This window comes from Archocentrus centrarchus, chromosome 13 (genome assembly GCF_007364275.1).
Source record: "Archocentrus centrarchus isolate MPI-CPG fArcCen1 chromosome 13, fArcCen1, whole genome shotgun sequence".
In the NCBI taxonomy this organism is placed as follows: Eukaryota; Metazoa; Chordata; class Actinopteri; order Cichliformes; family Cichlidae; genus Archocentrus; species Archocentrus centrarchus.
Genome location: NC_044358.1, coordinates 23,362,429 through 23,376,928, shown reverse-complemented (window position 1 = coordinate 23,376,928; position 14,500 = coordinate 23,362,429). Strand labels below are relative to the sequence as shown.

The 14,500-nt window shown below is 41.5% G+C and overlaps 1 protein-coding gene across 2 annotated transcripts in view; it reads left to right on the top strand.

The window, feature by feature from the left end:
* ift80 (intraflagellar transport 80 homolog (Chlamydomonas)) overlaps positions 1–14,500 on the top strand; it is a 49,844-nt gene that overhangs the window by 20,120 nt on the left and 15,224 nt on the right. For both annotated transcript variants that reach the window (XM_030743643.1, XM_030743641.1), the window contains exons 9-11: positions 10,499–10,678; positions 12,075–12,193; positions 12,772–12,846. In XM_030743643.1, the coding sequence (XP_030599503.1) occupies positions 10,499–10,678; positions 12,075–12,193; positions 12,772–12,846 (374 nt within the window). The remainder of the gene's footprint in view (positions 1–10,498; positions 10,679–12,074; positions 12,194–12,771; positions 12,847–14,500) is intronic.

Genomic DNA, 14,500 nt, shown 5'->3' with positions numbered 1-14,500 from the left:
ACCACTGTAGATTTATTAGAGTAAAAACCTTTATCTGTTTTCATCACAAGAGAAAGGGGTGTTTAGTACAGTATGGTTTTAGGAAGCAGAAGTAGGAGAGAAACAGACACACACTGAGGATAGGGAGTAGAAAACAGCAGAGAGAGTGAAATTAATGGTGTAGCTCTGACAAAGAAGGAGCATGTGCACATTAAAAAACACGGTGTCTTAGTATTTGAAAAAAGACAAGTAAGTTTAAGTGTGTGAGTGTGTCAGAGAGAGAGGGAGAGAGCTAGGGAGCATTGTCAAACAAAGAGAGTCCTGAGTCAGCAGCAGAGCAGTTTTCTCCCCAGGCAACTGGGTAGGGCTACACCTCTCTCTCTCCCTCTCTCTCTCCCTCTCTCTCCCTCTCTCTCTCCCTCTCTCTCTCCCTCTCTCTCTCTCTCTCTCTCTCTCTCTCTCTCTCTCTCTCTTGCTCTCGCCCTCCCCTTACAAATCTGTGCTTTTGCATGCTATTTCTTGCTCTCTGCACTCTGCACTCTTCCTTTATGCTCTCTTGCTGTAGTAAGAACAGAAAGCTTCCTCCATATACTGTGAACTGGTAGAAAAGGAGGACAGGTTTTGAAACTGTGGTCTGTCTCTCCTCTCTCCCTCTAAAGTTTATCCTTGTTTTCATAGGAATAATTTTACTCATTTCTTTTAACAGATTTTAATGAGGTTACCAGTCCTGATGAAACCTTTGTGAGTATGAATAGCCTAAGACTATTAGATGCAATACTTGCATGTAGACTTAATCTGTCATCCCAAGGAGCTCATTAGTTTCCCTACCAGAATGTGAGGATAATGATTTCTCCTTTGTATTTGAGGCCCTTTGTGTCAAACAGGCTTTGGTTTTCTGTGTTGCTGAACTCATTCTGGCACACTCTGTGGAACAGTGTATACTTAGGTCCATCTTGCAGATGATTGACCCCAATTTTTTTTTTCTTTTAGTGTGTGTGTGTGTGTGTGTGTGTGTGTGTGTGTGTGTGCGTGCGTGCGTGTGTGTCGGGGGGGCATAAAGTGGGTTAGAGTAAAAGGCACTTGTTGACATGGTATTACTTTTACACCTCTCCCGAGTTCGGCTAAAGGCTTGCCTTGTTGGAAACCAAAAAGGAGGGGAGCATGAAAAAGAGCTGAGAAAAGAGAGCAGTTGGAGGGGTGGGGGGTGGGGTAGTGTGGAACTGTCCAATATATCCTTTAAAGTTGGCCTAGGCAGTGAGGCTTGGAGGATTGGTCTCCATAAAAGACGGTGGTTTCTCTTTCCCTCAAGTCTCTCTCTCTCTTTCTCTTTTTTTGTTACTTCTCAAACTCTCCTTCCCTCCCCCCAAGGCTGGAGTAAGAGTACGACAGTAAGACAGTGCCCTGCCAGCCGCTCTGGCAGAGTCATCATTCTTAGCAACGCTAAATCACTACCTCCACTAGCTAGGCAAACATGTCACACTCATAGACAGAAAGAGGGAGAAAGAGAGGGAAGAGGGATAAAGCCATGAGGGTGATACTTGGTGACGAAGGCAGGGAGCAAATAACGGGCTTTGGTTGTGCACACAAGTTAGGGAAAGCCTAGCATGTGTGGAACTGGGGTATCACTTTGTGCTTTTCTGCCAGCCCAGAGTTCATTAAGGGCTGTTATTGAGGACTAGGGCTGGGCTGGAGGCATTGGACTAACGTCCAAAAGAGGATGATTTGAAAGGGTTTAATTTTGGCTGCGCCCCAGGGTTCCCTCCCCCTCTCTGCTGACTTCCACATGGATCAGAATGATGCTGACTAATTTAATGACTGCTTCCTTCATTCGTTCTAATTTGTTTTATACGTTTGCCTCCAGAGAGGAATAATGCTTTTGTCCCCACTTACATAGTTTACTGTGTGTGTTTGCTCAACTGTGTGGATACTTTGATTTTGACAGTAGAAAAGACCTGCCATGGTATAATGATGGAATTAAGATTAGTAGACATCAACAGGTATCCTACACAAACAGGGTGGGATACGTTTACAAACCCTTAGCCTGTACTACTCACACCATAAACAAAGTAAACTTCTCTGTTCTTGAATTGTTATCAATGGCATAGTGGGGTCTTATGCATTGTGCCATCTGAAGCTTTTAAACACCCAAATTACCTGTGTGGGTGCATGTCGATGAACATGCGTGCACGTGTGTGTGTGTGTGTGTGTGTGTGTGTGTGTGTGTGTGTGTGTGTGTGTGTGTGTGTGTGTGTGTGTGTGTGTGTTTGCAAGTGCATATGTGCATAGTTGGTGCTAATAGAATTCTGCTGTCCAGCTCACAGCTGTGTCCTGCTGATGAGTCCCAGGAGGCCCCAGCATGTGTCTATGGTTACTATGTTGAGGCTCTAGCATGAAACCATGTGTAGATCATTACTCTCCCCTCCCCCTCCCCCCTACCCCTCTTGCTATCTCCTGGTGCCCCCCCCCCCCCCCCCCCCCCCCCCCATTTCCCTTTGCACAACCAAAGCTCCAACTTATGCCACACTACGCTTGTCTTGGGCCCAGCCTCTGTATCTCGTTAGCCAAGCCAAATGGGCATTTCAATACAGAGATTTGTGCAGCTCCTCACATTAGCCTGTGTTTACATATGGGCTTATAAGATAACTGTAGTGTGTTATTGCAGCGTCAGGGAATGCAAATGGTTTAGCTTAACGTAGTACAGTAAATACTGGCACATTTGCTTAGTATATATTGAGCACTTGGAAATGTACATTGTGTTGTATTATGGGTTTTTATATTATAATGCTAAGAATAGAATAGAATGCCTTTATTGTCATTATACAGAATGTACAATGAGATTAAGGTTTAATTCTTACACACACTTGCACATATGCACAGAGTTCCTTTGCAAGGCCAATTAAAAAAACAGACAAGAAGACAACAGGTTGAAGGACAACTTTTTAGAAAACACTTGCATAGTCAAAGAATAACACAGTGTTGTGCAGTGATATTGTTGAAGTGAAGGACTCATTTGTTTTGTGACACTGAAAGTGGTCCTGAGGAAGAAAGAACTAAATCTTTAACAAATAATTCAGGTATTGGTTGGATTTGATGTACATCTTGCAACCTCAACCTCACAAACTTTATGGGACTGCTTTTTTTTTTTTTTCTTCTTCTTCCTTTTCTAATGTCTTTATTGCCTGTTGTGGTTCACCAAAGGTTTAGTTCAAAGTTGCATCTCACACCATGCATTTCATGTGTGCAGTCTGCAGTCTTGCCATGCATAACTTATAGACTTGCACATGATTGTGTGCACGTGTTAGCAAACAACTCATATAATGACTTATGTAGCACAGTTGCATAAACATACTGATTACTTGCACAGAAACAGAATTAACTGACATGGGGCATAAAATACAAAGCAATGTGGAATTGATATACATAGGTAATGTGAAGTTAAATTAAATATTACTGCACAATTATAAATGAATTTCTATTAAAAATGTTATTTGGTTTAAAGTAACATCATCATCTCTTGAAAAGGTGTGGATATTTGGAACGTAGAGTTCCATGTTGGACTACGTTCCCACACACAGGTTTTACCAGTCCTGGATATAGGCCCAGCTGTCCTTATCCTAAAAGTCAACCCCATCCCCCATGGAGGGCTCACTGCAAGCTGACGTTTACAAGGGCTCCTAATCTGCTGAGAGATTGATGAGCCCTCATCCAAAACGACCTTCTTGTTTCCCCAAAGCAAATTGCTTTGTTTTTAGTTTCACTCTTGAATGTTTTTTTTTTTCTTCATACTTCACAGTGGCTATAGCTCAGATTTTGTCCTCAAGATTTGTGTCAGCATTTTCAGACATGCATACCCTATGTCTGTTTAGGGTTTGATACTCGCCTGTATATGTCTAGTGTCCATTACACTGAGATATTTCGTATTTATTATCTGCAGGGAGTTACTCTGTACCTGGACTGCCAGGTCCTGTCCTGCTCGTAGACACACAGGCAAACTAAAGCCAGCTGGCTTTGCAGAGAGTCTGCCATCTGTTCTGATTTATGTAAGACTGTTAACCCCGGACTAGGTCGGCTCCCACTAGCTCACTAGCACAGTGTTAAACTAACAGAGAATAGCCCTCCTTTCACCTGTTTAAAAATTGTAGGTTTGAACAGTATGGGCTTTTTTTTTTTTTTAAAGTATATGTTACGTAATTTTTTTTAAATTTTTTTCCACTTTGAGCAGAATTTTTAATTTGAAGTTAAAAACTCATGCTGATGTTTATGAAAAAAATATATACATGCATTGTGTTCTCAATATAACAAAGCCAAATATGGTTGTAACTGCATTAAATACAAGTTTGTTAATGGGTCACAGACTCTGTTTGACCCATTAACACTTATGGCAGTTACAAGTTGTTTTTTTTCTAAATGCTTGGTTCAGTGTGTCAGGAGTGTCCAGGATGAAAGGCTAGAAAAGCACAGAGAGTCTGAAACTCTCATGCCCCCCCTTCTGATTAGCATGTTGTTGACTTGCATTAGGGCTGGGGGGAGCAGAGAGCGGTCAGAGCAGACATATTTAATGCTTGTGAAGTAATGGGGCTGAATCAGCAGATAGTTCCACTGGGAGCCATTAGCCCAGACATGTGTCATTAACCCTTTCCCTGGACTAAGCTCCACACCCGCCCCAACCCTGTTCCACTCACCCCTGGCCATGAAGACCAGAGCTCTGTTTCAGGTAGTGGATAGAGAGAGAAATTCAGTGGCACATAACCACACTATTATTTTCTCCTTTGACTTAATTTCTTGGATTTTTCTTCTTCTTCTCTCAGCCTGTGTGCCACTCTCTTTTTGGGGGGGTGCTTTATTTTCAAGTAGCATTCTCATATTAATTGTCTTTTTGTTTTTTCTTTTTAACATATTGCAGTTCTTACATAAATATCTAGAGGAATTCAATTTTTGATGACATTTGCAACACACACACACACACACACACACACACACACACACACACACCACACACATATATATATATATATATATATATATATATATATATATATATATATATATATATATATATATATATAATATTACACACGCACTGTATTAAATGGTCATACACTGTAGAATTTCAGAAGTAGATGTGAAAGATGGTGTGTATGACTGATCTGCTTCATTTCAGTTATAATGAAATATAATCGTTTTCACACAAGAAAAAGTACGTGTTGTTTTTTACTCCACTTTTGCAGCATAAGTCACTTCTTTGCTATCAGCCGCATGTGCAAAATGTTTCAGATACTCATATTTTAACCAAGACAAATCTAAATGCACAGCTCACTTTTGCAGTTGTTGCACTAAGTTGCTAATAACAAATAGAAATAGCTCATCATGCAAGGTAACCTTGACCTTTTCTTTCTGCCACAAAGCTGTCATTGTTAGAAACCATGCTAACCAGCACATTTCAAGCCAAACACCACCACTGTTTTAACAGGCTCCTTTCAAGCCTGCAGGGAATAAGTATTTGTCATTAAAATAATGGGTCACTATTGAATAATTTGTGGGAGGATGGGTTTTTTTTTTTGTTTGTTTGTTTGTTTTTAAGGCAAGAAACATCTATTAAAAAGTAACAGGACAGAGTTATTTTAATAGAAAATTAGCTCCAAGGCAGGGATGTTGTTACTCTGTGAAACCCCAACATTATCACCCAAACTTGTGCCTTTTAGAAACAAGTTTTAGTCTGCCTTGCAGTTAATTTTCTGTTAAAATAACCTTTTTGCAGTCGTCCCTGCGCCGGCTGCAGCTACAGGGCAACAACAGAGAGAAGGGGCAGGCCCACAACACCTGCCAGTCTTAATGGTAAACATATGTTCAGAAATGCAGAACGTGAGGAGGAAGCGAGGAGGAGGAGAGCAAGCACACACTACTTGAAGAGGCTGTGCGTCAAAAGACTGTCTGCGTGCATGCTCGTGTGTTCAGATGTGCTGTGTGGCGAGCTGTCAGTATGTCTTTGTGCACTTACAGTTGGTTGCACAGCCAGGGTCTGTGGATCGTTGCTTAGTCCTGCAGCTAAAATAAAAAGAGCCCCAAATAGTAACAACAGCCAGCTAAATATAGTAAAGGCTGGTACATAGTAAGGCAGTTTTAGCAAACTATTTATTCATGCTAATAGAGCTTCATTTCAGTGTGGTGTGTTTTGATTTGCTCAAAGTGATCATCACATGTCTTTGTGTGTCAGCTTTACAGTGCTGTGCAGAAGTCTTAAGCCACCCCTCATTCCTTTATATTTTGCTTCTAGTGAGCCTTAGTTGTCATTTTTTAAAAAGTGGTCTTGAAGTTGCAGGCTTAAAATACTACCTACAGCAGATGAACAGTATCTGAAAGTCATGTCCTTAAGAAATAGGAAAGAAATTCAGCACAGACCTGACATAGGATCTGAGAGAAAAATCTGGCTCATCAGGAATAGTCTCAGTGTAAGGATGGCTGTCAAGAAGCCATTCTTAAGGAAGGGAAACAGGGAGAAAATGTATCCCACATTACACAAGAATTGGACTGAAAATCAGTGGCAACAGGCCTTATGGAGTGATAAATCCAAATCTGAAATTTTTGGCTCAAGTCATCATCAGTCAGGAGAGAGGTACAATAGTGAGTGTATCTGTAAAACACGGTGGAGGCTCTGTCATTGTTTTTGGCTGCATTTCAGTCAGTGGTGTTAGGGATCTTTTCAAAACTAGATGTAATTATGAACACAGAAAAGTACAGTCAGAATTTTATCCAGTATGAAATAACATCTGGAAAGCATCTGAATAGCAAAGTGTTCATTTTTCAGCATGACTCGCTGTCAGTGCAGTAAAAGTATAAATAGATAGAAAAATCCACAATGGAACACTATCAGTCATAGATTGGCCTCCCCAGAGCACAGACCGCAAGATTATTGAAGCAGCGTGGGATCATCTTGACAGAACAGAACAGAAGGCAGCCAAAGTAGAGCTTTGAATGTCCTTCAAGAAGCCTGGAGAACTATTCCTGAAGACTACTTAAAGAAAATAAAAGATAGCTGCCCTAAGAGAGTTCAGGCTATATTGGACAATAAAAGTGGTTATACCAAATATTGACTTTCAAGCTGATTAGAATTGTAAAAACTGTTTTTGCCTTATATACTGTATTTCCATGAATGCTTGCACTTTTTAATAAATTGCTGCATTCATTTTTCCAGTTTCCTAACAAAATATAAAGAAATATGTGGTGGCTTAGGACTTTTGCACAATAGTGTATGTCCTGCTATGCATTTCGTATATAAAAACACACCAGTTTGACACAAGTAAATGTGGGAGTGTGCTTTCATCTGCACTGCAGTACACACATAGACTTACATGCATATTTGCACTGCTGCTATGTGTATTTTGTGTACTTTTTTTTTTTTTTTTTTTTGTGTATAAGCTCATTGTGAGTTTCAGGGGTCTCACTGTCTATCCCCCAGATCTCAGCTGAGAACTACACGTCATGTCTGCCACCTTCACACTGACTACAAAGCTGCCCATTATGGATAAACAGTGTTCAGTGACCAGAGTGGACTCTAGCTAGATGAAGGCTGAAACTCACCTTCCACATCCCACTGCTAAATCTTTATTTTGGCCTCTATACAAACCGTGTCCCTGTCTACATGTTCTCTCTTGTTGCTGTATAATATCTCTCTGCACTAATCTTAAATCTCCTTGAAACCTTGTCAAGTACAATTCTCGAGTATCCAGTAGAGTTCCACCCCTTCGGGCTGCAATAAAACCATTTGCCAAATCTATTGCCACTGGCTGATTCACCTCCCCTTGCTACACTCGCCGTAATCTGGTTCCCCCATCTCTACTGCTCTAGTGCTCTGCTTTCCCCTATTTATTACCAGTCTCACACCCTCTTTAAAATCTGAGAACACCAGTCTGGCTTTGTAGTGTAGAAGGGGGGGTATTGACTGAATGATGACAAGTCTGCTCAAGTACTATCTAACGGAAATTTTTAGAATTCAGAATTCAATAAAATAATTGAATATCAGGTTAAACCTACTGAGGCCAAGCCAAGTAATCAGACTGTGCTGTTTTATTCCTTTTGCTGTGTACTAATAATAACAGAGGATGCAGAAGAAGAGTTTTTCTTCTAGGTTGTCCTCTGTCTTGCCTTTAAGTCAGCTGGTTTTACATTCTCATATGGTCATTTTTAATGCAGAACTTTCTGTTTTTCTAACCAGTTTCTTGTTAGGCAGCCAAGTGTCAGAATAATTCAACTCTTTGCCAGTAAGGAGTGAGGGAATAAATGAAAGAAAGGTAGATGAAGGAGATAAAGATGGAGAGAGCTTTTCTCTGAGTGCTGCTCTGGAAAAGATTTTTGTATCCCTGGTCCTCCAGGCCCAGTCCGCCCATCTCAGGAGAGCAATAGGAGTCCCCCCGTGTGTCCCATAGTCAGACACCGGCTGACAACTCTGACAAGCCAGAGGATTTTCACCTCTTTTGCACACATGTACACATTAGAGTGATGTAAACTCACACTGAATTTCTGTTGTCTTATTTTCCTGCATTCTTCTATTCATTTTATTTACACTTTTTCCATTTCATTTGTACTTTCTCTCACACACACATACACAAACCTAGGTGCACACATGCTGTGTATTGCACATAGATAAAAGCAACTCCCTCTTTCCACACACACACGCTCTCACTTGCTGGCTCCAGAAAGAGTCAAACTGCTCAATGTGTTTAAAGCATTAGGTAAGCATGGATCCAGCAGTGCTCCTCAGGCCGATATCACATGTCCTGCTTCATTACAGTCTGTTGTATACATTCGGCTTCATCTCTGACCCTCCATCTATCCATCCCTCTGACCCCCCCCCCCCCCCCCCCCCTCCCATTTCCCCCTGGTGTGCTTTAACACAGAATGGGTCATCTCAAGATGTTAGCAGAAGAATAAATGAGCTCTCTTGTTATTGTAAATGCTGGCCCGAGCTGCTCTGCTGTGGAGCTTATGCGCGAACACTTTCACTCAGTTTAGGAAAAGAGGAAAAAAAATATTCTTAATGTATATGTTGATTTAAAGAAAATCTGATTAATGTAATATATAATGGAATTTCATGCTGCCGAAATTAAAGGAAGAAGGGAGGGGAGAAAAAGATAAATATAAATTAATCTCACTTTAACAAACTAGCCCTTGTCCACATGGGAAAGGTCCTTTTCCCTAAAGCTATTTTGGGTCCTGATATGACATTGACTGCTGGGAGGGTGCTGACCAAAACCAGCTGAGTGGTGGGTGTATGAGGCAGACAGGACCAGGAGAACGAGAGAGATCAAAGCAGCAGCCCAGAAATCTGTAGCTTTCTGACTTTACCTCTACCCCTGTCAGAGGCAACGAAGAGGAAATAACGATACACCTCACATCCCGCAGCTGCATGTGTGTGAGGCAGCGAACACACTAGGCCTTTGCTCCAAGGTTCACCGCAGCACTTGGCCTGCTGCACCACACCTGTCTCTCCATCGCAGGCAAGCAGGCAGGGCTAGGTTAACATTAGCACTTTTCTTCCTTAATAAGCAGGTTACAGTGTGAATGCATGCATTTGTGTGGAAGACTGCAGCTAAGAAACTCAGGTCAGCCAGCTACTTGCACTCAAGGCAAGAGAGGAGGTCAGGCACAGCCAAAGAGGATGAGGAACGGAGACTCTAGTGGCAGAAGCGCTTACTGTGTGAGGAAAATCAGCTCTAGTTATAGCAGGAACATATGAGGAGTGTGGCGTGGGTAAAAGCAACAATTTAATGTCATAGAAACATATTGTGTCTTAGTCTATTACTCCCTGGCCTTTCGAGTGATCATCCTGGAAAATAACAAACTAGAAATTTTATGTCTGTTGGTTGATTCAGACTGTCTCAACAGAATCTTACTGAATCAAAACATAATGGCCTTAGCCTTTTCTCTCATGTTCTACATGAGACTAGAAGGGATGCCTTATAAAGGGTTCCTTATCTCACAGCTGTGTCTGTTGCCATTCTTGACTGTCAGACAAACTGACAATACAGCACCGCAGACATATTTCTCTTACTTTGTGTCCGTAGCTCTTTCTTTGCCCCTCTGTCTTTCTCCCCATACTTCTCAGCTCCACCTTTATTGAACCTTTTCTCATATAAAGAAGAGAAAGATCTTGTTAATTAGCTTCAGTTTGGAGACACATATAAACCCTCCTTTTCCTCCCAGCCCCCAATCAGTGTAGTCTATGAGAATAGCAGTGTATGTTTATTAGCAGTACACTTCGCAGACCTAAGCTCTCTCTGTGTGCCTCACAGTTCATCATAGCTCAATGACTGACTGGGCCTCTGTCTTTCTAGCACGGTTTATATTATCTGCACATACACACATAAAAGCACTCACATGACTCTTGACTTCTACTGCTTCTCCTCTCTAAACTTCTCATTGTCAGTAGTTCCTAAACTACCCCACGGGTAATTGTTTAACATTGTAGTTTAATATCTACAACAATTAACTATATAGTACTTTGTTTCACCCCTCCCTTCAGTGGTCCTATGCATTGGAAAAGCCCAACACAGGCAGTGTGTTCAGCTTGGCCTGGTCTGCAGACGGCACCCAGCTGGCTGGGGCCTGCGGCAACGGACATGTCATCTTTGCCCATGTGGTGGAGCAGCATTGGGAGTGGAAGAACTTTATGATCACCCTTACAAAGAGGAGGACCATGCAGGTAGAAAGATTCCCTCACACACAAAGTTTGTGTTTGTATGAAATCAGTGGTCTTGTCGAATGCAACAAAGGAAATTATTAAAAACTGTTGGAATCTAAAGTAATTAGAGAAACCAAAACACAAATACATTTAATAATTTATGCATAAATAAATGGTGCAGTCATATAAGTGTGAAGTGAAAAATCATCCTAGAATATCATTTCATTTCTGGTCTATAATAAGAGTTACTTTTTCTGCTCTTCAAAGCTGTCCTGTTGACACAAAAATCACTGAAAATATGTTTGCCTGTGAGGAGAGGGAGTATAGATATTTATACAAACACTTAACAGAGCCAACTTCGTTATGTTGGCATAGCAAGAGAATTGAAAAATACTGCAATGCTATAGGCAAACTGTAAAGAGGTGAGTAAATATGCTATGTAGAGAAGCAAATGCCTCCCAGGCCTTGGCTAGCTGTGGCCATATATTATAGGAGGACCCTCCCAGTGTGCAGCCCTGCAATGACAATGACCAGCCTGTCTCGCCGCCTCCCTCGCTCCACCATTCTCTACTCTTTAAACTCACACTAACCACAAGGTAGCGTTTACATGCGGTTAACACACCCAAGCGTATACACACACACACACACACACACGTGTATACTTTCAGTCAGGAACGCACACACCTACAGAAACAGGGTTACACACGTGTGCCAACACACATGTGCACTCCTAGACAACTCTACCAAGTGCAGTTTGTGCAAACCAAACAAAGCTGGGTCATCAGCCATTTATTTTCAGCCTTGCAGGCGCTTCTCTGTCTCCCTCCTCCCCCTCTCCTCCTCGCAGTCCGTTTTAAAACTGCACATCTGCCAGTGGTTTGTGAATCAGCCAGCTAAATCTACCACCTTGCGGTCAAATGTTTTTTATTCCTGGTTGTGTTGCATGTAAATTTGGCTTGCTGGAGGGAGCAGAGGAGGAAGATTTGTAAAGCTGTAAAAATAACCCCACCTTTCACCTGGTGCTGGAAAAGGCTCTTTCATTCATTCACACAGAGAGCTAGAGGGAAGTATTTATCTATGCAAGTGAAAAAATTAGTACCAACCGCTGCACGCACACACACTTAAAACAGTAAGAACTGCTTTCTCTGGCCACAGCTGACCTACGTATACTTGGACTTACTGTACACAGTTTCCTGTGTATATTACGAATAAATACACTCCAATGTGTACGTGACTGTGTTCAGTCCTCTGCTAGTGAAGCCAGCCTCTGTCCCTTTTGTTGTTTGGGCATTTAAATGACAATTGTTTGGTCAGTAGTATAACATTTATGCCTGTTCCAAAATTTCTGCAAAGTCAAGTCATCCCTACCTTTTTTTCGCTCTTAAGTTTTTTTCCCCCTCTCCTTTCCTTTTCACAGGTGAGGAATGTGCTGAACGATGCAGTGGACATTTTAGAGTTTAGAGATCGAGTCATCAAAGCATCTCTGGCATACGGTCACTTGGTGGTTGCCACTTCCCTCCAGTGCTATGTCTACAAGTCAGTAGTTTTCTTTGATCCTCTCATTCTCTATTCTAACTCATCTGAAGTTTCTCATCATGTACTTTCAGGGTTTTCTTTCTTTTCTTTTTTTTTCCCCCTCTCAAAACATGAGAAAAGTCTTTTGATTCAACCAGAACATACTGAAATCTCATGGCATGTAGCTAGAAAAACCTACAAATACAAAATATAACACACAGAAAAGCTGGTTCTGATGGGAGGGAAAAACCAGCAGATATTATGAGATGATCTCTATGTTTTGTAAAATATGGTAAAATGATTTTTATCACTTCATTGAAAATAGTAGGATTAGGAACACATGATTTCTACCCTTATTATGAATAATAAGAGAACATGTTCTGCAACGTTCCTCCTGTAATGATTGTTTTCAGCCCTGCACTCTTCACAAACTCTGGAGATTCATCTCCTCTCCATTCATTGATATTACCTAAATATTGTATCTTTTATTGCTTCTTACCTTGCTGCTCTGGGTCATTTTTTTTTTCCTCATTTCTGCAGTTATGCCAGATGTAGCACAGTTATTCAATGTCTGCGACTGTGTTGTTTATTTTTGCCAGCTCAAGAAACTGGAATACTCCTCTCATCTTTGACCTAAAGGAGGGAACAGTCAGCCTCATCCTACAAGCAGAGAAGTGAGTCTTTCTATTCCAGGAGCAGTGCAGCAAGAGAGAGAACAGGCTGTTGGATCGTCTATCAGCTTCTCTAATGCTTCATTACTCTGCACTGGCCACTCATCAAGCAGCAGCCAACCAAACACCCATATATACACACACACACATATACACACACACACACACAGCCGGGTTGTGCTCTAGCTCAGCCAGCCCTGTCATACAATAAGGCTGAGAGTGAAACCACTGGGGGAAATTAGATTAATATGGAGTAGCTCTTGTGCAATACTCCATTGCAGTGTCCCTGACACTCAGCATGCAGCTAAATAGGCCATTTTGTAATCGCAGTTTAGATTGATGAGTCATACTGAGTAAGTTAACACTGTGTTGATGTTCAGTAAATGTTTAAATTACCTTCTTATGTCAGTTAATTAACTCTCACCGTCTGTTATCTATTTAATTTTCTTGTTTGCTCCCCTTCATTCCTCCCCATGCTACCCCAGTCACCCACACATACACTATATTGTCAAAAGTATTCACTCATCTGCCTTCACACGCACATGAACTTGAGTGACATCCCATTCTTAATCCATAGGGTTTAATATGATGTCAGCCCACCCTTTGCAGCTATAACAGCTTCAGCTCTACTGGGTAGGCTTACCATGAAGTTTAGGAGTGTGTTTATGGACATTTTTGACCATTCTTCCAGAAGCACATTTGTGAGGTCAGACACAGATGTTGAACAAGAAGGCCTGGCTCACAGGCTCCACTCTCCCAAAGGCATTCTACTGGGTTGAGGTCAGGATTCTGTGCAGGCCAGTCAAGTTCTTCCACACAAAACTTCCTCATCCATGTCTTTATGGTCTTTGCTTTGTACACTGGTGCACAGTCATGTTGGAACAGGAAGGGGCCATCCCCAAACTGTTCCCACAAAGTTGGGACCATGAAATTGTCCAAAATGTCTTGGTATGCTGAAGAATTAAGAGTTCTTTCACTGGAACTAAGGGGCTGAGCCCAACTCTTGAAAAATAACCCCACACCATAATCCCCCCTCCACCAAACTTTACACTTGGAACAATGCAGTCAGACAAGTACTGTTCTCCTGGCAGCTGCCAAACCAAGACACGTCCATCAGATTGCCAGATAGAGAAGCGTGAATCATCACTCCAGAGAACATGACTCTACTTGGTATTTGCTCTCACTGCGGTATTGTATCACTTACTCTTCCAGAGCACAGTGGTATTTTGCTGTCTGATTGCTGTTTAATCTGTGTAGGTCGATTAATCTAGATGACATATTTCACAATGTAATCTTCATGTGCTCTATCCAAAGCACACTCTTTGCTGAATGACTTGCAAATTATATCCACATTATTCACTTAGTGTGTCTTTAAGAATTCACTAGCTTAGCTTAGCCGACTCACTAGCAGCATGGCTCCTTCTCCTCCTCCCCACTTTCCTGTTCTGTGTCAGATGTTTAGGTACTCCTTGGCCTCCTTTAGCAGTAATGATATTTGTAACAAATGTAGGGCTGCATAAATCGATTATTTTAATAATCGAGTATTCTATCGATTATTCCATCGATTAATCGGATAAGAAATACTTTTTTATTAACAGTTTATCTGCATATTTTAACTTCCGTACTGCAGTTTTTCGCCTGTGAACAAACAGAGGTG